We start from the raw sequence: 26,086 nt of genomic DNA, 5'->3' as shown, positions 1-26,086 counted from the left end.
ACAAAAAGAAAGAAAAGGTGTGGAAAGTAGCTTGAGAAAGCAGAGACAGTGAGGGGATTGGCAACCACTCAACAGCTCCAGCCTCGCAGCTGCCATGGGTTTCATCTACTCATTAATTTCCACCTGTTTCCTTTCACACCGTTTTGCTTAGCCCACATGGAAAGTGCTCCCATGTGCTCGAACTAGAGTCCTGTTTGTCAGATGTCTGAAGACTTGTACTTAGTTTGTAGCCAATCTCAGATTGAATCTGAGAAGCCAGAAGAGCAAGAGGCATCACTGCGCAGTGAAAGCAGCATTCCCTCTTGCTGTTCTGGCCTCTGTGATAGCTGCACAGCCTGCTTTCGCTCAATAGGACGTGCACACATTGTGAGATTTGACCAGCTCCGGCCCATCTGGAACTGGTACAGGCTCGTCTTATCTTGAGCCGAAGCAGAGCGTAGTCCACGCAGCAAAAGGATAAGCAGGTAAATGTGCTACATGCTGACTTTATTTACAAGCTATGCTGAGAGCATACAAACATGCATCCTGTCTCTGTGAGAGCAGAGAAGCAACTCACTCTCAACACAAAGAAACCGAGAGAACACTGAAAAACAGGAAACCAGTGTACGTCACATCCAGTCTCCCATTCTCGTGGGAACCCAACAGTAACTCTGACTGTGGAATGTAAACGATGCCTTGTGACAAGCAGTTGCTGCACAGTGAGGGAAATAGAAACCAACACACATTTCCCCTTACTTTTTAGGAGGGAAAAAGTGAGTCTTATACAGCAAAAAATACGGTAAATAGGTACCGCTCCGGCGGGAAGGTAAAGGGCGTTTCCGTGCGCTGCTCTGGTTCACCAGAAGCGGCTTAGTCATGCTGGCCACATGACCCGGAAGCTGTACGCCGGCTCCCTTGGCCAGTAAAGCGAGATGAGCGCTGCAACCCCAGTGTCGTCTGCGACTGGACCTAATGGTCAGGGGTCCCTTTACCTTATGCCCTTAAGACAGCTAAGCAAAAGACAATGGGGTGGCTTTCCCATTTCCTTCCTCCTTGCAGAGAAATACTTGAGGTCAGTTTGAGAGAGTCAAAATGGTTTCAGGCTTGCTCTCCTGCACAATTTCAGACACGTGGTTTATATACATATGTATGTGTTTGCCTTGTAAATTTATGGACATTATATATCACCTTAGAATTCCTATAACAGGTGGCGTAAATGAAAACAGGAGAAACTCAGAGCCACAGGTGTTATGTACTGAAGTTCTCACCCTGGGCCAGCAGGGGGATACTGTAGATAGTTATGCAAATGAAGGATCAAAAGTGACGTTCAGAGATTGGATAGTTTGTATGCAAATGAAGGATCGAAAGTGACGTTCAGTGATTGGATAGTTTTAGAAAGTTGCTACAGTTACGTTGTTCTGGAGCTCTATATAAGCAGGCTGACTGAGCTCTTCAGTTCAGTTCTGTTCTGGCCTCTGAATAAATAAGAGCTGTTTGAAGAATCGCTGTGTTGTGTAATATGTTCGCCCATAACTTAACAACAGGTGTATTTGGAAGAGACTTTATTGACCACAGGAGAGAAATTCTGTCCCACTGAGCGATGGGAGTTTTAATCCGAAACCTCTGGAGGGCACCAGGCTGGGGAAGCGTGGGCTTGGGCTTCAGAGCACAATACATGGAAAGACTTGGATTCTCGCAGGTAGAAGATGCATCTTGGTCAGTCTCCCAGGTGCTACTGAGCATGTCAGAGTCTTTTCTCAGCCTCAGAGAGTGTATTTGCACAGGTAGGGGTGATTTGCGATGCAATAGTCGTTATTCCAGTTCATGTATTCTGGAAGACAATGTGGGAGGATGTTACTAACACTCACAGCCAGCCACATCAGTGTCCAACTTTGTCGGGGCGGCAGGAGGTCTTGGAAACATGTGGCAGGGAGTTACAGGGGCCTACTAGCAGCAACCCAGTTCTCTGAAACCATGCACCGTTTGAGTGCACCGGATCCTCTGCCTCAGGCATCATCTGAACCAAGTCTGGGGCCTGATTCTGAAGAGCCCCAGTCTGCACAGGTTCCCCTGCAACAAGGACCAGCTGGACCAAGTCAGGGGCCTGAGCGTGCCCTGTCTCCAGATGCAGGGATGACCTCGTTGCCCTCAGCTGGGCCATCACTTACAGCTGCTCCACTACCAGTTGGGTCAGGAGAGGCTGAGGTGGCCTCTGGGTCTAGTAACCCACCAACATCTCCCGAGCTGCAGAAACTAAGGTCTGAGAGAAGGAGAGACCTGAGTACTCGCAGGAGGAGTGCTCGCCTTCGGGCGAGACAGGGAGGTGAATCACCGGGGGATCAGGACGGCCGTTACCCCGACAGAGATAAAAGGCTGTCGGGCCCTGCCCCAGGTTGCGGGAGCAACATTGCTGCTTTCTGGAACCTGCCTGAGACCCTGTGTCTGAGCTACCTAGTTTCCTGCCTTGAGACTTGCCTTGGCCCTGTTGGACTGACTCCTCACAGAATCCTTGGATTCGGAACCGAACCTGGACCGCATTGCTTGGGTTAACCCCCGGGCCCAGCACAGTTTCCACAGTTGTGGATAAACCCCCCCCAGTGTAGCATCTAGGCAGCTATTCATAGGTGGGTCTTGATGGAACAGTTGCAGCAACAGGGGGCCATCCTGCCCCACCAGTTTATGTACCTTCCCCTGACAGGCTGCACACATGTAGCCAGAGACTATGCCTACATGGAAACGTCCTCTGCTCTTCCCACTTCAGTCCCCTCCTGGTTCTGGGAGCCAGTGGTTCAGGAGAGGGTGGGGAAACACCTGGCCCTTCCCTTCCCTGCCCCTTCCTCCAGTGCTCCAGCCTCCATCTCTGAAGCACCCCATGGCATCCTCCTCTTGCTCCTCACCATGGCTGAAGAGTTCCACGCAGTGTTCGTCGGTGTCAATACTGGGTAGCCCAGGCGCCCAAGGAGTGTATCCTCCAGTGGTGCCGTCTGTCCATTTGAACTGCCTATTCTATAGAAAGAGAGCAAAAGAGACATCGTCACTGCTGAGGAAGAAAGGGACCTCTCCAGCCCATTCTTCCCTTGTCCAATCAATGGGAATAAGAAGAACATCTGGAGACTCAGAATCCCAGTTCCCACGTTGCAGGGACTTAGAATAATAGAATCTCCGCTAATCTCAGCAGAATAGTGGATTGCCAACACCTGTAACCCAATCAGTATTGTGTTTGTCCATATAACACTACTTTGTAACAGTTGCTGCTTACTGCAGCTACTACTATGCCATAAGATCCGCTGTCCTGTAATATCACATATGGTATGTACAGTTATTTATGGTTTTATATTATTTTTTCTGTAAAATGTGTGAGATCATGATACTGTATTTATTTGCATTATTTAGAGCTTTAAGTACTGATGTAGCCCAGGACGGTGAAACAAGGCCAATATTCTGGAAATCCTTGTCTTAGACATGATCACTGCAGATGTTGACAGCAGTCACGAAATTAAAAGACGCCTGCTTCTTGGGAAAAAAACAATGACAGGCCTAGACAGCAACTTAAAAAGAAGAGACATCACCTTGCCAACAAAGGTCCCTATAGTTAAAGCTCTGGTTTTCCCAGTAGTAATGTGTGGAAGTGAGAGCTGGACCATAAAGAAGGCTGATCGCAGAAGAATTGATGCTTTTGAATTCTGATGCTGGAGGAGACTCTTGAGAGTCCCATGGACTGCAAGAAGATCAAACCGACCCATGCTGAAGAAAATCAGCCCTGAGTGCTCACTGGAAGGACAGATCCTAAAGCTGAGGCTCCAAGACTTTGGCCACCTCATGAGAAGAGAAGACACCCTGCAAAAGACCCTGATGTTGGGAAAGATGGAGGGCACAAGGCGAAGGGGATGACAGAGGATGAGATGGTGGGACAGTGTTCTCGAAGCTACCAGCCTGAGTTTGACCAAACTGCGGGAGGCAGTGGAAGACAGGAGTGCCTGGCATGCTCTGGTCCAGGGGGTCACAAAGAGTCAGACACAACTAAATGACTAAACAACAACAAAACAACCTTTCATGTGGGTGGTTTGGATTTTATGAAGAGACAGGTGGAATGGACACCATTACACAGATGGACCTTATGCATGAACTGGCTATAGAATGATCTGATCCACTGGGTCTTCTGCTTTTTTCATTTGTTGAACTTTATGAGTTACTTCTGTTGAAATTTACAATTTGATACTATGAATAGTATATCTTATTTATCTAAGAACACACCCAGTTACGTCTCATGTGTTTCTTGAGTATGTTTTACGTGACCAAAGGTCTGTTTGTCGTTGCTTTGAATAGCTCTTACTGTCCGAAAGTTTTTCCGTATGTTTAGTCGGAATCTCCTCTCTTGTAACCCATCGGTTTGGGTCCTCCATTTTTAAAAAGACCTTCCTGCATTCATGTTCCTAACCACCACTAAAAAACAGCTTTGAGGTTTGTCGGTTTGCTTTTGTTTTAAAAGAACCAATATAGGGGTGCATACATTTTAATAAATAGAAGAGAAAGTGTTGCCTCCTCATTTTTCCACTCCCTGCTTACTAAAATTTGGCATAGTTGGAAAGCAGACTGCATCCGGTTAACTTGTGTCAACCTGATAATGTTATCCTAAAACTTGAGGCCTAGAGATTTCTGAAGCTATTGCATAGGATAACACCATGGCTAGGCAAACTAAGGCCCAGTGGCCGTAACCAGCCCAATTGCCTTCTAAATCTGGCCCGCAAACGGTCCAGGAATCGGTGTGTTTTTACATGAGTAGAATGTGTGCTTTTATTTAAAATGCATCTCTGGGTTATTTGTGGGGCACAGGAATTCATTCATTTTTTTTCCTTCAAAGTATAAGACAGTGCCTTTTGTCTTAAAAAAAAAATGTTTAAGAGCTACTCTCATTTTCCTACTCACATTAAATACTGCCCCTCAATGAGGCCAAATGACGTACCCCCAGGAAAAAAAGCACCGGGATAAGACAGCAGAGACATAAAGCTAGTGGAACTTGCCTCTGAGCAAGCATGCACTGGAGAAAATTGCAAATGTTGAGAAGATGGCTATGCCATTTGCAAAAAGAAAAAAGAAAAAAAGTATTTCTCCCCCCCCCCCCACCTTGTTGGAAAGGATCAAGACTTGGTCCTCCAATGTTCATGCTGAAGAGGGGATCTTGGCAGGTACAGCTGTTCTCTCCCCCCCCCCCCACGGCAGCCCCACTTTCACAAAAAGCACACCTGCCACGATCCCCTCTTCTTCAGAGATGATAAAGGTGTGGGAGACCAGTCGTCATCTTCTCCATCCAGCCACCTTCCAAAGACAGCCCCGTATGATCAAAGTTAAGACAGAGCTCTGACTCGCATGCTGGACTCTCAGGTATTTCCCAGAAAGGTGGATGGCTAACCATTTTCCTAAACGCTCACCTGACACGTGTGTTCCCTTTCCTGCTCTTTCCCTCCATGTAGGAACTGTTAGTTTCTGTTTCTTCACTGAGCAGCTGCTTGCAAGTCACAGGACTGTGTTTACATTCCACAGTCCAGATACTGTTGGATTCTCACGGGAAAGGGAGACGGGATGTGACGTTACTGGTTTCCTGTTTCCTTTGTTCTTTCGTTTTCCTTTGTTCAGTTGCTCTCTGCTCTCATAGAGAGAACATGTATATTTCTTTGCTCTCTGCATAGCTTAGTTATAAAGCATAGCAATGTAGCCATACCTGCCTCATCCTTCCGTTGTGGACTTTGTTGTTTTAATGCTTTGCTGGGAGGGCTCAAAAAGATGAGCCTTATCAGCTCGGACGACCGGAGCTGAAATTTCAATATTTTCAGCTGGTTTCCCTGCCCCTTGCGGCTGCCATTTTGAACAGTCCCTGAATATTGATTTGAAAGCGGAGGACCGCCTGGCCAGACTCACGTTTTCACTCCCAGTGTTGGGTTTGTGCAACCCGATCCATATATGTTGACCCCCTTTATAGTTCTGGCTCAGATGTTGCGACAGGGCCTTCATGTCGTCTTCATTGTGAATGGAGGCAAGATGGCCGTTCTCGCCAAAGGCCTGGCAGGCAACCTGAGGGAGACCAAAAAAGAGCACCCCAGAGAATGGGAGCTGCCATTGGAATTGGGCTTCTCCTTCATTGTGTCCCTGTGCCTGGACAGCAACTTCTGAGCAGTAAGAGGAGACATTTGCAGTCCATGTAACCACCATGGGCTGAGCATGTACAGTGGTACCTCGGGTTACATACACTTCAGCTTACAGACTCTGCTAACCCAGGAATAGTACCTCGGGTTAATAACTTTGCTCCAGGATGAGAACAGAAATCGGCGGCAGCAGGAGGCCCCATTAGCTAAAGTGGTGCTTCAGGTTAAGAACAGTTTCAGGTTAAGAACGGACCTCCGGAAAGAATTAAGTACTTAACCCGAGGTACCACTGTACTGCAAAAATTACAGAAATCTAGAATTGTAGAGTTGGAAGAGACACCAAGGATCATCTAGTCCAACCCTCTGCAATGCAGGAATGTGCAACGATCTCGTTCGGGGATCGAACCTGTGACCTTTGCATTATCAGCACCATGCTCTAGAATGCACTAAGTACCAGCATGAACTGAGTTGGTGTCATGAGAAGGTAAAAGGTAATGGACTCCTGGACAGTTTGGTCCAGTCAAAGGCGACTATGGGGTTGCGATGCTCATCTCGCCTTCAGGCCAAGGGAGCTGGTGTTTGTCCACAGTTAGCTTTCCAGGTCATGTGGCCAGCAGGACTAAACCGCTTCTGGTGCACAGAGGACCATGAGAAGTGCCGGAGCGCATGGAAATACTGTTTACCTTCCCACCACAGCGGTACCCATTTACAGTGCTTTTTTTCTTTAAAAAATGTTTAGGGGTACTCTCATTTTCTGACTCATATTGAAATACTACCCCTCAGTGAGGCCAAACTTAGATTCACAAAATGTTTAGGGGTATGCGTACCCCTGCGTACCCCCAGAGAAAAGCACTGCCTATTTATCTATTTGAACTGCTGAGCTTTTGAACTGCTAGGCTGACAGGAGCTGGGACAGAGCAACGGGAGCTCACCCCGTTGCGGGGATTCGAACCGCCGACCATCTGATCGGCAAGCCCAAGAGGCTCAGCGGTTTAGCCCACAGCACCACCTGCATCCCACTCATGAGAACCACAAGCACAAACAAGCAGTGAGCCCCATCCATGATAAGGACGCAAGTCAAGACAAGCAAAGCCTGGGAGTTTGCAAAGCCATTTTTTTCCACAGGGGGATGCACCCCACAAAGAGTTACTGTATTTTTTGCTCTATAAGATGCACCAGACCATATGACACACCTAGTTTTTGGAGGAGGAAAACAACAAGAAAAAATATTCTGAATCCCAGAAGCCAGAACAGCAAGAGGGATCACTGCGCAGCGCTCCCTCTTCCTGTTCTGGCTTCTGGGATAGATGCGCAGCCTGCATTCACTCCATAAGACGCACACACATTTCCCTTTACTTTTTAGGAGGGAAAAAGTGTGTCTTATAGAGCGAAAAATACGGTAAGCTTCTGAATACCAGTTGCTGGAAACTGCAGGAAGAGAAAGTGCTCTTGCACCCAGATCTATCTTGCAGGCTTCCTGTAAGCCTGTGGTTGGCCACTTTAGGAACAGGAGACTGCACTAGATGTGTTGGCCTGATCCTGCCGGCTCTTTTACTGTGCTTAAGTTTTTAATGAAATACATCCCTGGTTCAAGCCACTCTTGGTCCCATACCTCTGCATCTTGCCATTGCATAGTAACGTCGAAGAACCCAAAGCATTGATTTCCACGCTTGACCCAGCCTGTGGGGCAGCTGGAGTCTGCGCCTGGTGAAAGAGAAGGGAAAGCTGAAGTACTGTCCAAGTCAGAAGAACCTAGCAGATGGGTTCACAAAACCTTTGAGCTTCCAAAGACATGGGGAGTTCTGCGAAGGGTTGTGTTTGGGGTAAGTGGTCGTACTTACAGTACTTGCACTCTTCTCCAGTGGTACAGGACGAGAGGGGGTGTGAGGATACCCAGAGCGTACAGGGTTAATAGCTCAAGGGAAATGGCGTCCTGTCACTGGGGTGTGTTCGCATCTTTGTTATGTGAACGTTTTCACTTTCTGTTTTGCTGCGACAAGAGAAGCATCATGCCTTTGCTATCTTCTGGCTGATTTGTTGTTTTGCTGTTGTACAATAAACGCTTCTTAGAATAGAAGGAGTTGTTGGACGAGAGTTTTACTGCATGCTGAGATTCCTTCCACACAGTCACCTCTGCGCAAATTACTTTGCTGTAGCCGGGAGAAGCAGGTTGGCACAGGGACTCACAGCTGTCCATGGAGGCACAGGTCAATTCTGTGTCCAGGGCAGCTGTTTACCAGCTCCATCTGGTACGCAGGATGGGACCCTCCCTGCCTGCAGACTGCCTCGCCAAAGTGGTGCATGCTCTGGTTATCTCCCGCTTGGACTACTGCAATGCGTGGTGCTACCTTTGAAGGTGACCCGGAAACTACAACTAATCTAGAATGCGTCAGCTAGACTGGTGACTGGGAGTGGCTGCTGAGACCACATAACACCAGTCTTGAAAGACCTACATTGGCTCCCAGTACGTTTCCGAGCACAATTCAAAGTGTTGGTGCTGACCTTGACCTCCACCCCCATCATTCTACCCGGACACTGAGGTCCAGTGCCGAGGGCCTTCTGTCCCTTGCTGCAAGAAGCTAAGCTACAGGGAACCCAGCAGAGGGCCTTCTTGTTAGTGGCACCCTCCCTGTGGAACGCCCTCCCACCAGATTCAAAGAGAACAACAACTACCAGACTTTTAGAAGACATCTGAAGGCAGACCTGTTTAGGGAAGCTTTTAATGTTTGATGTATTACGGTATTTTAATGTTTTGTTGAAGGCCGCCCAGAGTGGCTGGGGGGGGGCAGCCAGATGGGCGGGGTATAAATAATAAATTATTATTATTATATAGGGAAGTGGACTGGACGCCACAGCAGTCCCACTGTTCGCAGCCTTAACGGACGCTCCAGGGTTGGGGCCACAGCTGGCTTGTAAGGAAGGAAGGAGCAGGATGAGGGCCCTGTCGAGGGTGGGTGAGGCCTTAAGAGGGAGGGAAGGAGGATGGCAATGCAAGCCTAATAAAGACCGAGAAGCTGAAGGAAACCCTAGAGCAGCCTTGTGCCTGCTAGATGCGTTGGGCTAAAACACAGCCCAGCTGTATGGTGCTGAGGTTGCTGGGAGTTGTAGTCTAAGCAGTTGGGGAGCACCAGGTTGGCAAAGGCTGACCTGGGGAGGGGAGAAGTGTCAATGAGGATGGAGCAAGCAGTTGTCCATTGAAGAGGGGTGGCCGGGTGCCGAGCCCACTTGGTTTTGGAGAAGACTTTACTTGGCTCGTCTCAACCAGGGTTTGATGAGCCCAACTTAGTCATACCTTGCAGGGAAAGGAAAGCCAGGAAAACCACAAGGGAGAGGTTGAAGGGAGAGAACGGCCCCATCTGCACCTGTGGAGAGAGAACATTTTCTTCTAATTCTGTGAGAACAGGATGCTTGAACAGGTGGGCCACCAGCCTGACCCAGCCAGCTATTAGAATCACAGAACCTTGGAAGGGACCTTGAGGGTCATCTAGTCCAACCCCCTGCAGATGAGGGATACTACCAGAATTTCTTTTCCCTTCTCCCCACTCATATTCATAGATTTCTTTCTCCCTGCTTATCAAAGCTGCATTGCCCCTCAATTTTCTTTTTCTTTTCTTTTTTACAAAAAACCCCCAAAACAATACACAGACTTGAATTTGGCAAGTGGTTCGTGGCATTTCTGTAAAGTTAATTAGCAATACCTCAGATAATTTAATATATGCATCCATCAAGAGCAAATGAGAATAGGCGTCTACATTTCCAAGGTAGCACCGTTTGGGTTTCATCTCATCAAAGGAACTGCAATTACTGGCAGAACCAAGGAGACCCAGCTGCAAAGGCTACTCACCTGTCCCTCTGCTTCGGTTGTCCAAAATGCCGAAACAATTCTCCTTCCTCTAGAGAATTCTCAACCCTCCTGGGGCATTTATAGACCAACAGTTGCGGGGACGCAATTGCCTCTGTTGCAGGCATCAAACGCGAGCACCGTGATCCCACGCAAAAACCCCGTGGCAAGTGAGCAGTTAATGGTTACGGAAAAGTCCGAACAAACTGAATGTGGTGGGTGGAATATATAATATGTTAACTTTTCAGAGTGATGCCTCCAACAACATCTTTTTAAAATTGCAAAACAATTTACATAAATAAAACATAAAACACAACACAAACTGGCTCCACACACTCACACAGGACCTTCACTGCCTTCACTGGTTCTGATTTGAAAGAGAAGTAGAGCTGGGTAACATCTGCATATTGATGGATACCTAGCCCAAACCCCCTGATGATCTCTCCCAGCAACTTCGTATAAATATTAAAAAGCATGGGGGAGAGGACAGAGCCCTGATGCACCCCACAAGTGAGAGCCCAGGGGTTTGAACACTCATCCCCCACCACCACTTTCTGGACACGGCCAAGGAGAAAGGAGCGGAACCACTGTATAACACTGCACCTGGCTCCCATCGCCTCTAGATAGAGAAAACTGTTCTCTGTTTTTCCCATGCATGTATACTTCCATAAATTTCCATTCTCTCCTCAAAGAATCCTGGGGGTTGTAGTTTGTTAAGGCTGCCGGAAGGTGTTAAACGTAAAGAGACCCCTGACCGTTAGGTCCAGTCACGGATGACTCTGGGGTTGTGGCGCTCATCTCGCTTTATTGGCCGAGGGAGCCAGTGTACAGCTTCCGGGTCATGTGGCCAGCATGACTAAGCCGCTTCTGGCGAACCAGAGCAGCACACAGAAATGCCATTTACCTTCCCACCAGAGTGGTACTTATTTATCTACTTGCACTTTGACATGCTTTCAAACTGCTGGGTTGGCAGGAAAAGGGACCAAGCAATGGGAGCTCACCCCGTCGCAGGGATTCGAACCGCCGACCTTCTGATCGGCAAGTCCTAGGCTCTGTAGGTGCCACCCGCATGCTGGAAGGTGATAGGAGACTCCTATTAACAATCAATCCCTCTCCCCAGGGAATGCTGGGAATTATAGCTCCGGGACAGGAACAATTATTTCTCAGCACCCTTAACAAGCCACAGTTTTCAGGATTATTTGGGAAAAGCCATGGCTGCTTCAGGCAGTGTGATACTGCTTTAAAAGTTTGGTGCAGAAGTGGCGTTAAAAGTTTCCAACTCTGCAACCTTCTTGATTCCCCTTGATCATCTGGGTTACTCTTTCTCCTTCCACGAAATAATGAGCCTGGAGGCAGCCAAAAATGCAGGAACCGGGCAAGTCAGGTTGCGGAGCTGGAAAGCCAAAATGGCGCCCACAGCCCAGCAGCTCCTTTGATTTGACAGAACAGGCACTTCATGTTCCTTGCTGGAAGCTGGATCTTTGATTCTTCCCACCCCTGACCTGGTTCGAACTCTTAATGTGGGTGGGCACTCAGCAAGGTCAAGGATGCAGCTGTGTATGGGAGGCAGAAAATGCAGGGCAAGTGCCATTCTCGTCACTTGCAAATGCTACAAAAAGAAAGAAAAGGTGTGGAAAGTAGCTTGAGAAAGCAGAGACAGTGAGGGGATTGGCAACCACTCAACAGCTCCAGCCTCGCAGCTGCCATGGGTTTCATCTACTCATTAATTTCCACCTGCATCCTTTCACACCGTTTTGCTTTGCCCACATGGAAAGTGCTCCCATGCGCTCGAACTAGAGTCCTGTTTGTCAGATGTCTGAAGACTTGTACTTAGTTTGCAGCCAGGGCCAGATTTAGGTTTGATGGGAGGGTCCTCAGAGCTGGGGGGCTGGGTTTAGTGAGACGGCTACACCTTTGGGTCTCCCTGTTCCCAGATTCTTTGGCTGGATTCCCCTTAGTCTATCCCGTTGTCTTAAGTGTGGGCGAGTTGAAGTGGGGCTGGGAAGTGTGGGTTTTCCCATTTCTGCTTGGTGGGCTTTATAGGGGGCAGGGAGGCAAAGATCTCCATAACTGTAATATTTGCTAATTTCCCTGTTTTGTGAGCTTGAAGCAAAAAAATCAAAATTCTGTGCCCATAAGGGCGAAATTCTACAATCTGTATAAATTCTGGAGCCTGAGAAAACTGTACATACCTTCCCCAATTTGCATCGTGTGCTCTCCTTCTGCCAGTCACACAGGGCCAGATTTAGGTTTGATGAGGCCCTAAGCTACCGAAGGCAATGGGGCCCTTTCTATGTCCAGCTGTCCTTTGGCAACAACAAATGGTTGCTGTTTTTTGTGTGGAATATATGCTATATGGTAATTTATGGACCTAATAGGTATCTCCAGTGGCGTAGCGTGGGTTGTCAGCACCCGGGGCAAGGCAAGTAATTTGCGCCCCCTAACCCGTGGATTTGCGTCCCCTAACCTGTGGATTTGCGCCCCCTAACCCTAACCCCCAGATGTTGTGCCCGGTGCGGCCAGCCCCCCCTGCACCCCCCACACTACGCCACTGGGTATCTCAAGCCATTTGCCCATGTAGCCATGCAACCAGTCCATGCAGAATGTTGGCACCCTATACAATGGTACCTCGAGTTACAAATGCCTCAGATTAGAAACACTTCAGGTTACAAACTCCACTAACCTGGAAGAGTTACATCAAGTTGAGAACTTTGCCCCAGGATGAGAACAGAAATCGTGTGCCGCCGGCGCCATTAGCAAAAGCACGCCTCTGGTTAAGAACAGTTTCAGGTTAAGAACGGCCCTCTGGAACAAATTAAGTTTGTAACTGGAGGTACCATGGGGTCACGAAGAGTCGGACACGACTAAACGACTAAACAACAACAACAACTGAAGGTACCATTGTATATAGAAAGGAGCAAACAAGTGATATTTTAGGGAGCAGGCTAGCAGGCGGGGCCCATGACTTACATCATAGGAGCCTACACAACACAAAACACTGTTGCTGTATGTAGGTTTTATTTTATTTGTTGTTGTTTTTTATGTTCTGTTTTCGAAATATACATCCAGGTTTTTTTCTTGACTTTTTTTTGTGGGGCGCACAAGACAGTGGGGCCCTAAACTATAGGCTGTTTAGCTTATATGTAAATCTGGCACTGCTTGTATCATCATCATCAATAATTTTACTGGCATCACATACAAACATCCAAAACAAATCAATACAGAATTACCACTTCCCCAGTGGCACAAAACATTTGCTAAAAGTAAGGAGGCAGAGCAGTCTATCGTCACATCTCTTGGTCTGCAGTGTATTTCGACGACATTCCCTGATCATTCCCCAGTAATAGTAAATGTATGACCTCCAACTCTGGTTTCCATTTGGGGATACAGAGTTGATCTAGAAATTGCTGGCGGAGATCAGCATATAGTTTACAACTGAGAACCATGTGTGTGAGGGTTTCCACCAGGTGGTCTTCACATGGGCAAGTTCTTTCTCCTTCCACCCTGCCTGAGAACCTTCCCCAAAGGAGGTTTGATGGATTTGAATTAAACCTGGCCAGCGAAAATGCCCTTCTTTCTTGAGGTTTTCCCAGGGTGAGGCTCATCCATTGCTCTGCTTGTCGCTGTGGTGCTGTTTTGCCAAAGGCAAGGTGGTTCTTTTAAAATGAGATTCAGAAGCAGTACAGAATACACAAGTGAGTGAGAAGGCTAAAGATTTTATTCTAAAACAGCAAGCAACGTATATGTATCAAGCAAGCACTTCAGTCTGCCACTTGGAAGCCCTCAAGAAGCAGTGAAGCGACTCCTCCAGGTAGTCCTGCGGCCGATCAGTCCTTTCACAAGCTTCAAAGAAACTCTGCCCAAACTATCCGATTTTATAGATAACCTGTGCAGCTTTCAAGACTGGCTACGTGCAGATCCTCCATTAGCTACCCCCTCCCAATGCCTCACTTTCTTAAAACAAAGTCCAACTTCAAAGAAGCTACCCAGCATTATCTTCCACAACTGATTAAGGCAGCTGGCGGGGGCTTCACCTTCTCCCAACGTTCTCAGGACATTAAAGATTGTTCTCACACCATCAAAAAACTTCACAAGAGCAAGGGAAAGGGAAGGAACAGAGGCAGGAAGGGTGACCATGTCAGATCACTAACTCCTCGATAATTTTTTTGTCTTCCGGGTGCATTTCCCATACAAGTGCCCAGTGTCTATTGGCACTGGCAGGGCAGAAGGCAGGGAGCCTGACACTAGGTGGCGCTGGAGCCAATGATGAGAATAATAGGAAAGCGGACTTGGAAACAGAGGTGGAGCTAGCTGCTCAGGCACCCGGGGCAGGGCTAGCTGCCCGCAGGCCGGGGGGGTGATTGGCCCAGAGGATGGATAGTGGATAACAGATTGAGGTTGAATCCTGACAACAGAAGCACTGTTTTGGGGGGCAGGGTTTGGGCAGGTGTGGGGGACTCCCTGGTCCTGAATGGGGCAACTGTGCCCCTGAAGGACCAGGTGCGCAGCCTGGGAGTCTTTTTGGACTCACAGCTGTCCATGGAGGCACAGGTCAGTTCTGTGTCCAGGGCAGCTGTCTACCAGCTCCATCTGGTATGCAGGATGACACCCTCCTGACCTACAGACTGTCTCGCCAGAGTGGTGCGTGCTCTGGTTATCTCCCGCTAGTACTACTGCAACGTGCTCTACATGGGGCTACCTTTAAAGGTGACCTAGAAACTACAAGTAATCCAGAATGCAGCTGCTGGACTGGAGACCACATAACACCAGTCCTGAAAGACCTACATTGGCTCCCAGTACATTTTTGAACACAATTCAACGTGTTGGTGCTGACCTTTAAAGCCCTAAACGGCCTCGGCCCAGTATACATGAAGGAGCATCTCCACCCCCGTCGTTCTACCCAGACACTGAGGTCCAGCTCTGAGGGTCTTCTTGCTGTTCCCTCCCTGCGAGAAGTGAGGTTGCAGGGAACCAGGCACAGGGCCTTCTCGGTGGTGGCGCCCGCCCTGTGGAACGCCCTTCCATCAGATGTCAAGGAAATAAACAACTATCTGACTTTTAGAAGACATCTTTAGGGAAGTTTTTTAACATTTTATGTTTTATCTTGTTTTTAATATTCTGTTGGGAGCTGCCCAGAGTGGCGGGGAAAACCCAGCCAGATGGGTGGGGTATAAATAAATTGTTGTTGTTGTTACTTCTGAGTAGCCATAGGGCCGCAGTTCACATTACTGGCAACTTGGGATGTGCGCCTCATACGATTTCAGCCATTACCTGTGATCCTGCCCCTGAGTGATTAACGGGGCTTGCTTCTGAGGCAGCCCTTTCCCTGCTACTCTGGTTTGGCCAAGGATACTGCAACTGCTTTAAGGCACCCTGATTTTGGTTTGTTATCTCCCCTCCCACCCCTCTCAGCCCCCTCTTCCTCCAAGCTGGGAGAGAGCACTGGGATTCGAACCCACCACCACTTTCCTTTGGCTCCTAGAGAATTTGGGACTCTGCATGACAAAGTAAGGAGTTGTGACATTTTCATGACGGTCCCGGCATTTTTGGGACAGTTGGAGATTATGGCATGAGTTATCTGAAATCGTCTCCCCAAAAAGGAATACATTGCAAAAGTTGACCAGTGCAACTGACCATTATTTGCTATCATATCGGGAATAAAATACCCCTGTCCTTTCCAAAAACAGAACCATTTTATTATTATTTTTAAAAAAGAGAGTAACTCAGGCTGAGAGGGACGCGGGTGGCGCTGTGGGTTAAACCACAGAGCCTAGGGCTTGCCGATCAGAAGGTTGGTGGTTCAAATCCCCGTGACGGGGTGAGCTCCCGTTGCTTGGTCCCTTTTCCTGCCAACCCAGCAGTTTGAAAGCATGTCAAAGTGCAAGTAGATAAATAAGTACCACTCTGGTGGGAAGGTAAACGGAATTTCTGTGTACTGCTCTGGTTCGCCAGAAGCAGCTTAGTCATACTGGCCACATGACCCGGAAGCTGTACGCCGGCTCCCTCGGCCAATAAAGTGAGATGACGCTGCAACCCCAGAGTTGGTCACGACTGGACCTAATGGTCAGGGCTCCCTTTACCTTTAACTCAGGCCGAAATGCCAGGATGACCATACATTTCTGTAAACCAGAAGTGATGTGTAGCCTTATTGGAGTTCAACCCATTCCTTCAGATGGTGGAAGCTCTACGAGGAACATGGAAGCATGGAATTGTAGGGTTGGAAGGGACCCCAAGAGTCATCTAGTCTTACCCCCTGCAATGTAGGAATCACAGTTAGAAGACTGAAGGTGACAAACTCAAAAGTGCCATGAGATTGAATGTATCTTGTCCTGTACAGGTTTACCAGGACAACAGATCTTGCTTAGCTTTGCTAAATTCTGAAGGTTGTAAGCAAAGAACCAAATACTTGCAAATCAAGTTATTTCATGCAAGAGGCTGTATCAAATGTGGATTGATAAATGTGGTTTTCCCAGTAGTGATGTATGGAAGTGAGAGCTGGACCATAAAGAAGGCTGATCGCCAAAGAATTGATGCTTTTGAATTCTGATGCTGGAGGAGACTCTTGAGAGTCCCATGGACTGCGAGAAGATCAAACCTGTCCATTCTGAAGGAAATCAGCCCTGAGTGCTCACTGGAAGGTCAGATCGTGAAGATGAGGCTCCAAGACTTTGGCCACCCCATGATAAGAGAAGACTCCCTGGAAAAGACCCTGATGTTGGGGAAGATGGAGGGCACAAGGAGAAGGGGACGACAGAGGACGAGATGGCGGGACAGTGTTCTCGAAGCGACCAGCGTGAGTTTCACCAAACTGCAGGGGGCAATGAAAGACAGGAGTGCCTGGCGCTCTGCTCCATGGGCAGGACTAAACAACTAAACAACAACAATCCGGGAAAAGAAATTCCTGCTGACCTTTTGTCGAATGTTGCTAACGAGGAACAACTAAATGTGTTTGACCATATGTTGCAAATGTGTTAGATGCCACTGCAATAGTTGCAAAGGAAAAGGGGGAGGATGTTAGTATTTTCCACTGCCACAATTGCAGAGGGTCACGTGATCGGGTGATTTCATTTCTTATCACTGTGTGTGTGAGCGGAAGTGAAGCTGACAGCTTCCGCTCTTTGTTCTCTGTTCAGCTAAGGGCTAGAGAGGATGTGTGAGATGCCGCTCACACAGCCTGCCATGTTTCTTTCGTTTTCTTTGCTGTAAATAATAAAATGCTTGATGCCAATTTACTTTCGCTGACTCTGCTAGTGTGCTGTATATCGTGCACAGGTCTTTCGGATGTGTGTCGATGCTTTCTACGGGACTCCGTCATGTGATCCTCCTGTTAGTCCCACCCCCTGCGATTCAGGAATCACAGCAAGAAGATTGAAGTTGACAAACTCAAAAGCGCCACGTGTACTCAGAAGAGAGAGTTTATTGGTATCAACCCAGCCCAGAACAGACAACATTTAACCTCAAGCACTCTGGGGGGCCAGGACACTGGGTGACTTGTGCCGTTGGGAAGGAAGGACCTCTCCTCTGGGACATTTCCATTTCTCCATGATTCTGGACGTGTTGAAATCCTGATTTAACGTTTCTTCTCCAAAGGAACTCTGCACAGGAAGGGATGTTTCCCTGTACATGGCGCAGCTTTCCATGTTAAATAATCTGGAAGAAAAGAGGTTTTTTATTTACATGAAACTTTTCTATTGCCCCGTCTCAGTTCATCATTTACAGAGTAGTCTGCAGATATATGAATGGTCTGTCTGTGGATCTCTCAGCTGGAAACCCAGCCAGATGGGCAGAGGATGATGATGATGATGATGAAACTATATTATTATTTTTGCAGTTTCATTTATTTATTAAAGTTCTTATGTTGCATCAGTAAACATTATCATATTACATCACAAGACTTATTATACTATAATTTTCAGCATGTATACAAAGTTTATATACTTAAAGAAGAAAGAAAAAAAATCATTAATACATTGGTTTTCCATTCCATACATTAATACATTATCATTAATACATTGGTTTTCCAGTGTCCTAATTTCTTCCACTAACTTTTTCATTTCTTCTTTTTGTCCCCACCCCCACCCCTTCAATTTACTGGATTCCCTAATACTAATTCCCCTCATCACTGCTTTCATTGTATCCCATATTATTGGTCGAGTACTTTGCCCTTTCTCATTAATTTGCCTTATGTCTAATAATTTTCCCCCTATTGTCAGGATTCCAGACGTCTCTCCCCCCTGCCAAGAACGCGGCAAGCTGATGGTTTAATTGCGCTTAGATTTATTAGTAGTTACACAGTAGTTACATTCCGAGCTCCCCAGCTCTAGTCCTCTGGTGAAGACGTTGAGCCAGCTGAAGGACAGGCTTTTCACCAACAGGACATACTCCATCGGCCGACTTACCTCCTGTTGGCCTGATGCTAAGCCTGGACTCTGCCGCTTCTGCTAGCCCATGGGGACTTGGGAACAGCATGTCCCTACTTTCCTGAATTAGTCTCTACCCTCCTCTGAGTGATGTCTAAAAGCTACAGTTCCTCTGAAGCCTGGCCTGTCTCCATCTGACCTATGCTATCTTGGAAATTTCTAACCTTACAACCTTACAACTCTGCCCCTTCTGCTAGCCCATGGGGACTTGGGAACAGCCTGTCCCTCCTTCTCTGAACTGCCGTATTTTTCGCTCTATAGGGCGCACTGGACCATAGGGTGCACCTAGTTTTTTTGGGGGGGGAATAAAGGGGGGAATTATTTTTTTCCCCAGCCCCCAGAGGCTGTGAGCGCTGGTGAGGTTGCGCTCAACCATCGCTCCCGGAGCTTGCCGGGCTGGGGATGGGGGAAGCCCGAGCTTCCCCCGACCCCAGCCCCCAGAATGAGTCCATGAGCTGGGGCGAGGTTGCATGCAACCTCATCTTCACTCCCAGAGCTTGCCGCTATCCGCAAGCCTTCTGCCCGGCGGGAATTCCCACTGGGCTCCAAAGGCTTATGGATAGCTGCCCGAAGCCCAGGGCGTGCGGCGCCGCACTCCCCGGGCTTCGGGCTGCAGGCAGCTATCCACAAGCCTGCAGAGCCCGGCGGATAGCTTCCTGAAGCCTGGAGAGCGAGAGGGGTCGGTGCGCACCGACCCCCCCTCGCTCTCCAGGCTTCAGCGAAAGCCTGCATTCGCTCCATAGGACGCACACACATTTCCCCTTCATTTTTGGAGGGGGAAAAGTGCATCCTATAGAGCGAAAAATACGGTAATCTCTACCCTCCTCCGAGTGATGTCTAAAAGCTTCAGTTCCTCTGAAGGCTGGCCTGTCTCCATCTGACCTATGCTCTCTTGGGAATTTCCAGTTGCATTCCTGGACAGGAGGAGCTTCAAGCAAGCCTCTATTTCCCCTGGCCTGCCACCCCTCCTCCTCAGAGTCCTCGCTGTGGCTATGGGAGGGGACCTTCCTGAGACGTATCTTATTTACTGTTTGGCTATTATTGAAGATCCTCGCATCTAACCTCCATGGAGTGATGTGTCCATCTTTAGTTGTAAGTGTGTGGTAGGTGTTATAAGGAAGAAAACCTGCTCCTTTTCCCCTTATGGGGTATCCAAGAGCCCGTGTAAAGTCCCTATGTAGGTTCTCTATCGGTAGGAGAAAATAACAGAGGCCAACCAGAGAATATTGAGAAGGAAAGCAGCTAGTAAGCCTGATGTTTACTAAAGCTGTTGCAACAGGGTCCCCCACTCATTCCACTCAGGGAGGGAGGAGAGGAACCCAGAACAATGGTGCACAAGCCCTTATATAGACTTCGGAAATTGCCCACCCTGTAGCCAGAGACCACCCCCCAAAACATCATACAAACATCACCAGCAGAAATTTGAGTGTGTTGCTTCTCTCCTGTCTACCTGATCATGCCTTATTATCTGATTGCCTTTTCTGGGTAGCCTGGCCATTCCTTTGAGAAGGTAAATCTCTTACACATATTGATAGTGTGCTCAGCTTAACAGATACTTGCCAGAGTGTATTTACAGGAAGATGTAAGCCCCTACAGTCCAAAGACAATTGGAAAACCCTAACCCTAACCCCAACCCTAACCCGTTTCCTTCCTCCTTGCAGAGAAATATTTGAGGTGAATTTGAGAGAGTCAAAATGGCTCCAAGATTGTTCTCCTGCACTGTTTCAGACATGTGGTTTATATACTTATGTATGTGTTCGCCTTGTACATTTATGAACTTTTATTTTTTATATATAAGACCTTATAACATAACATAGGGATCATGGCTTCTTAGAGGTCTGCCAATAACCATTTTATTCCTCCAAACAATGGATCATTCTCACCTCAATATACCTTAAAGCATGAGTAGGCAAACTAAGGCCCGGGGGCTGGATCCGGCCCAATCACCTTCTAAATCCAGCCTGAAGACAGTCTGGGAATCAGTGTGTTTTTGCATGAGTAGAATGTGTCCTTTTTATTTAAAATACATCTTTGGGTTATTTGTGGGGCATAGGAATTTGTTCTTTTTTTCTTCTTCCCCAAAATATAGTCTGGCTCCCCACAAGGTCTGAGGAACAGTGGACCAGCCCCCTGCTGAAAAGGTTTGCTGACCCCTGCCTTAAAGCACCTGCTCCTGGATGCAAATTGTGACGCCTCCAACTCACCTTCTGCCATCAGCTCGACACACAGCTCATCCCCATTGGCTTGTGAGGGCTGCCCAGGTGCCCAATTGTGATAGGAGATTATGGAGGAATCAGTCCATTTCCATGCTTTGCTCTGTAGAAAGACCAAAGAGGTGGGACTCTTTGCCAAGGAATAAGCAACAACTCTCTCCTCCCCTAAACTTAACACTGTGCCCATTGGTGGTGGAGGGTCCTGCTCAGGCAGTGAGGAGGTGCTTCTGGAGAAAAGTGAGGCTCCTCAATTCTGGAGGAGAGGGCTACGAAGTCTCCTAGCCAGGATGGCTATGTTCTGCCTCCACTGTTGGAGGCAGCAAAGCTTCTGGATCCCAGTTGCTGGAAACCACGGGAAGGGAAAGGGCCCTTGTGCTTGAATCCTGCTAACACGTTTCTCCCAGGCATCTGGGCTAGATGGATGCTAGACTAATTGGGCCATTGGCCAGATCCAGCAGATTCTTCTTAGGAGAAGCAGGTGGGCACAATGCCGTCTTCCTGCTCTACAGCTACACCTTAGATAAGGTAAACTTTATTTGCACTAGCCAATGGCCATGGCAACATAAAACAAGCAATATAGACCTTAGATAGACTGCAGTTCCCGCACTCAGAACACTGATAGAAAGGAGAAGCCAAGGTTGCTTCTACTGACCTTCTGAAGGTCGTAGGAGTGCAGTCCAATCCAGACAGGTTTCCCAGCTTTATAGAGGTTTTTGACATATGCAGCCACTACAGACATTTCTTGAGCATTCATGATGGACGCCAGGTGGCCATTTCCCCCAGAAGATTGGCACTGCTCCTGGGAGAGATCACGGACAAAAGGTTTCACTTTAGAGAGCAGGAAATGCCACTTGAATTGGGTTGAACATCTCAGCAGGCTTCTCAGTCATTGTGCAACTCTGAGCAGTAAGAGGAGACATTTATCTTTTTCTCCTCCAAACCAGCATTCTTGCTCCCCAAGAGGAAGGGTGTAAGCAGAAGGCAGGAAAACTGGCACAGGGGAACCCTAATTTACAGCTCCCTCCTGCCTTGTAACTGGCAGCTTGACTTATCCTTGACCGGAGTGATGTCATCATGCCATGTCTTCCCCACCCCCTCCCTGCCACACCATTGGCTGCTGCAGGTGGAAGGGAGAGAAATGTTTGATGTGCTGATGATGTCACACCACATGGATGAGGAGCCCTAAACAGCTTCAGCCCTGTATACCTGAAGGAGCATCTCCACCCCCATTGTCCAGCCCAGACCCTGAAATCCAGCTCCGAAGGCCTTCTGGTGGTTCCCTCACTGCAAGAAGTGAGATTACAGGGAACCAAGCAGAGGGCCTTCTTGGTGGTGGCACCCGTGCTGTGAAATGCCCTCGCAGCAGATTTCAAGGAGTTAAAGAAATACACAACTTTTAGAAAACATCTGAAGGAAGTTTTTGAACACTTAATGTTTATTATGCTTTTATATACCGTGTTTTTCGCTCTATAGGACGCACCGGACCATAGGACGCACCAGACCATAGGACGCACTGGACCATAGGAGGGGGAGAACGGGGTGGGGTGAAATTCTCCCCCTCTCTGCTCAGCGCCCCTTCAGCGAAGTGGGAGGAGAAACTGAGCCCCTTCCATTTCTCCTCCCGCTTCGCTGAAGGGGTGCTGCGCAGCTCTCCCGGCTTCAGCAAAAGGAACCCGAAGCCTTCGGAGTGCAGTGCGAGTTCCCGCTGCGCTCCAAAGGTTTCAGGCGGCTATCCCTGAAGCCTGGAGAGCGAGAGGGGTCGGTGCGCACCAACCCCTCTCGCTCTCCAGGCTTCAGCGAAAGCAACGCGAAGCCTCCGGAGCGCAGAGGGAGCGCTCCCTCTGCGCTTTGGAGGCTTCGCGTTGCTATCACTGAAGCCAAGGAGCCTGCATTCGCTCCATAGGACGCACACACATTTCCCCTTCATTTTTGGAGGGGAAAATGTGCGTCCTATAGAGCGAAAAATACGGTATGTTGGAAGCTATACATATGTTGCAACCCAGCCAGATGGGCAAGGTACAATTAGTATTATTATTATTATTATTATTATTATTATTATTGACATGCTATTAGGATAGAGCAGTCAAACAAATCAAGTGTGAAGTAGTGGGCAGAGTTCTGACTTAGTACCTAGGACACCTGCAAAACTGAAACTTGGTTAAGCAAAATTCCTTTGGATTTTCCACAAGACCTGATAAGATTCAGTTCAGTGCATAAGATCGGGGCTGCTGCAGAACAGCAGAAGTCTAGATGAGCCTTGAAGTATTGCCAAACTATACTGGTAGGGCTCTGCCCCACCTTGCCCTCGTGGCCAGCCTACCATGGGTACATGTGGAAAACGCTCACCGTTTAAAGCCTGCTAGATTATTGCAGAAAAAGAGGGGGAATAAGCATTCTCAGACTGCGCCCCCTGGTTTGGCCCAGGCCTGCTCCTTACCTCTGCCTCTGTAAACTTCAGGGGAACCTGGATGAAGAGTCCGTAGCAGCTTTTCTCAAAGAACATCCAGCCAGTGGGGCAGGAAGAACCTGCTGAGCTGGCTAGAGAAGAGGGAAAACATGAGCTGTGGTCAAGAGAGCTTGGCTTCGTGGATCAGAATACAGAAATACAACCGTTTCCTGCAGGTGGGGAAATCCACTCAGGGCATAAATAGGGGGCAGTAGACCTTTAATGGAAGGTTGCCTTTAATGGAAGACCAGTGAAGGCTGAAGCCAACAGCTGAGGGGAAAAGAGGGGAAGTTTTTTGGCTGGAGGCTGATGGACTTTCACCAGCAAAATGTTGAACTCAAAGACTCTAGTGGTGACTACAGAACTTTTCCAAACATAACCCACCCCAAATTTCTCTAGTGAATGTCCCACATTTTCCTATTAAGAAGAGCCTGCTGGATTAGGCCACCGAATTAGTCCATCCTCCTGTTGCGAATTCCATTCCACCCTTTGCTGCAGATATGTGGATTGTTACATGTCACATGTCTGTTTACATTCCAGCACAGATTGTTGGCGTGAGCGGAACTTCCGCTCCGTATTGCTTTTGTTTTCTCTCTCCGAGAAGAACGGCAAGGAGAGAAGCCACGTTTTCTTTGTCCTGATTTATGTATAATAAATGCGTAGTTTAGTATCGTATCCACGCCTCGGGCCTGATCTGTTGTGCAGTTTACACTGCTGAGTAATGTGTGCACTGCAGCTTGAGTCGCAGACACACGTCAGAGGAGGATGACTGATGGATCTCCGCAGCGGCAAGGCTGAGAGGGGAGACGCTCCAGTTGGGTCCAAGCCAGCTGGCTTTTCTTTTTTTTTAAAATAATTTTTTTATTAGTTTTCCATACATTCATACAATTTATCCAAATTTTACCAGATTTTAACAAAATTCAAATTTTAGACTTCCTTCAACTTCCCTGAAAATTATCCATTTTTACCCTTTAATACGCATTTCTTTAATTGCATTGCCATTTGTCTTCCCTCCTTTTTCTATTTACTTTCAGCAATACCTTTAAAAAATTTTTACAGTGCTTCTTGAAACCCCACTAGCGTTGTTTGCACCTCACATACATTTTTCAGATAGTCAACAAATTTTCCCCAATCTTCGATGAACAGCTGGCTTTTCATCCCCGGTTCTGACACCTCCTGCTCTCACAGTAGCCAACCACATGCCTGTGGGAAACCTCAAAGCAGGATTCAAGCACAGGAGGCTTCTCCCCTCCTGCAGTTTCCAGCAAGTGGTATTCAGAAGCATTGCTTCCTCCAACTGTGGAGGCCTAGGCATCATTGCTTGCAGCCATTGCTAGCCCTCTTCTCCTCCATGAACTGGCCCAATCCTCTTTCAAAGCCATCCAAATTGGTGGCCATTGCTGCTTCCTGAAGGAGCAAGTTCTATAGTTTAAATATGTGCTGCATGTAAAGGGAACTTCTTTTATTATGGCCTAGGACCCTCGTACCTATGGGACCACCTCTCCCGTTATGCCCCATAAATAGCAACACCCTAGAGGTCCCGGGCCCTAAGGAAGTTAGATTAGCCTCAACCAGAGCCTGGGTCTTTTCAACACTGGCTCTGGCCTGGTGGAATGCTCTCTCTCGTGAGACCAGGCCCCTGCAGGATCTGATTTCTTTCCGCAGAGCCTGTAAGACAGAGTTGTTCTGCCTGGCCTTCGGCTTGGAATCAATTTGATTCCCTCGCCCTCTTCCTTTTCCTTTCCCCTCCTGTGATAGAATTCCTATTTGGGGACTTCCCTGGCTTTTTTCTGGCCCATGTAGGACCAGTTCTGAGAGTTGGCCTTGGTGAAGACTAGGCTTGTTCATGTCATACTAAGCTACCAGTTAGTGTCATCAGTGATGCAAGCATGATGTCCTCAAGCTGGGGGCCAACACCATAGGAGCCCATCCAGGATGTACCTTGCAGAAAGGAGATGACCAGGAAGCTCAGAAGGGGAAGATGGAAGGAAGCACCTGTTCCCATCTTTACCTGGCAGGAAAGAACAAAATGAAAAGGTAGATAGGCAGATAACTACATGGAACAGTTTCCCACTTCTGAATCCAAAAGCATCTGCATCTGCATCAGCAAAAGCATTAGGCATTCATGTTCTGCTTTAAATGTGGCAGCTAGACTGGTGACTGGGAGCGGCTGCCGAGACCATATAACACCAGTCTGGAAAGACCAGCATTGGCTCCCAGTGCGTTTCTGAGCACAATTCCAATGTTGGTGCTGACCTTCAAAGCCCTAAACGGCCTCAAAGGCCCAGTAGACCTGAAGGAGCATCTCCACCACCATCGTTCAGCCCTGACGTCCAGCTCCGAGGGTCTTTTGGCGGTTCCCTCCCTGCAAGAAATGAGGTTACAGGGAACCAGGCAGAGGGCCTTCTTGGTGGTGGCGCCTGCCCTATGGAATGCCCTCCCATGAGATGTTAAGGAGATAAACAACTATCTGACATTTAGAAGACATCTGAAGGCAGCCCTGTTTAGGGAAGCTTTTAATGTTTGATGTATTACGGTATTTTTAATCTTTTGTTGGAAGCTGCCGAGAGTGGCTGGGCAAACCCAGCCAGATTTGGTGTTCTGTTGGTGTACTTCCAACAGAACACCAAAATACAATAACCTATTAAACATTAAAAGCTTCCCTAAATAGGGCTGTCTTCAGATGTCTTCTAAAAGTTTGGTAGGTTTTTTTCCTCTAAGTAATAAATAAATAAGTAATAAATTATTATTATTATGGAAGGAAGCTGTAAAAGAATACTGCCGAAAGACCAGAGAGATCCCATATTCAAAACAACTTCTCCATTCAGTTGATTCTTAATGCAATGGATGGGCTTCATGAAGTCATGCAAGTTTCCCATTGTCTGGTTTGAATTCACTTGCCTTCAGCGCCCCCCCCTGCACCCCTCGTTCCTCTTTGAACCCCCCAAGGTAATCCCACTGCCCACCATAAGGGGTGCTGCTGCCCACTTTGGGAACCATTGACCCAGATTTACCTTTGTGGACTTGGTTCCCTTCGGAGCAACTTG

At 47.9% G+C, this 26,086-nt stretch overlaps 3 protein-coding genes across 6 annotated transcripts in view; 1 reads left to right on the top strand and 2 right to left on the bottom strand.

Moving 5' to 3' along the window:
* Positions 1–1,524: 1,524 nt before the first annotated feature.
* Positions 1,525–9,998, bottom strand: LOC310743110 (C-type lectin lectoxin-Enh4-like). The gene is made up of 6 exons (XM_083573226.1): positions 9,964–9,998; positions 9,412–9,481; positions 7,732–7,823; positions 5,896–6,048; positions 2,877–2,985; positions 1,525–1,810 (listed from the first exon to the last, which is right to left on the bottom strand). Exons 2-6 carry the CDS (start codon positions 9,473–9,475, stop codon positions 1,743–1,745), a joined length of 486 nt encoding a protein of 161 aa, XP_083429352.1. The 5' UTR covers positions 9,476–9,481; positions 9,964–9,998; the 3' UTR covers positions 1,525–1,742.
* A 7,361-nt stretch (positions 9,999–17,359) lies between these two features.
* Positions 17,360–25,044, bottom strand: LOC310743123 (regenerating islet-derived protein 4-like; the record flags this gene model as incomplete). Of its 3 annotated transcripts, none has more annotated exons than XM_083573248.1 (5): positions 17,360–17,610; positions 20,585–20,696; positions 21,246–21,392; positions 23,031–23,131; positions 24,981–25,044. In XM_083573248.1, the coding sequence occupies 5 exons, from the start codon at positions 25,042–25,044 to the stop codon at positions 17,531–17,533; spliced, it is 504 nt and encodes a 167-aa protein (XP_083429374.1). In that variant the 3' UTR covers positions 17,360–17,530. The 3 variants fall into 3 exon arrangements, with proteins under 3 accessions (XP_083429374.1, XP_083429372.1, XP_083429373.1); XM_083573246.1 differs by lacking the exon at positions 24,981–25,044 and adding an exon at positions 23,424–23,539; XM_083573247.1 differs by lacking the exon at positions 24,981–25,044 and adding an exon at positions 23,451–23,522.
* Positions 24,970–26,086, top strand: part of LOC310743107 (C-type lectin-like) — a 37,742-nt gene continuing 36,625 nt past the window's right edge. For both annotated transcript variants that reach the window (XM_083573223.1, XM_083573221.1), the window contains exon 1: positions 24,970–25,076. The gene's annotated coding sequence lies outside the window, so the exon portion shown is untranslated. The remainder of the gene's footprint in view (positions 25,077–26,086) is intronic.

The sequence above is a fragment of the Podarcis filfolensis genome (assembly GCF_964270895.1).
Source record: "Podarcis filfolensis genome assembly, chromosome: 10".
Lineage (NCBI taxonomy): Eukaryota > Metazoa > Chordata > Lepidosauria > Squamata > Lacertidae > Podarcis > Podarcis filfolensis.
The sequence above is the reverse complement of the archived record's forward strand: the minus strand, read 5'-3'. Positions and strand labels throughout refer to the sequence as shown.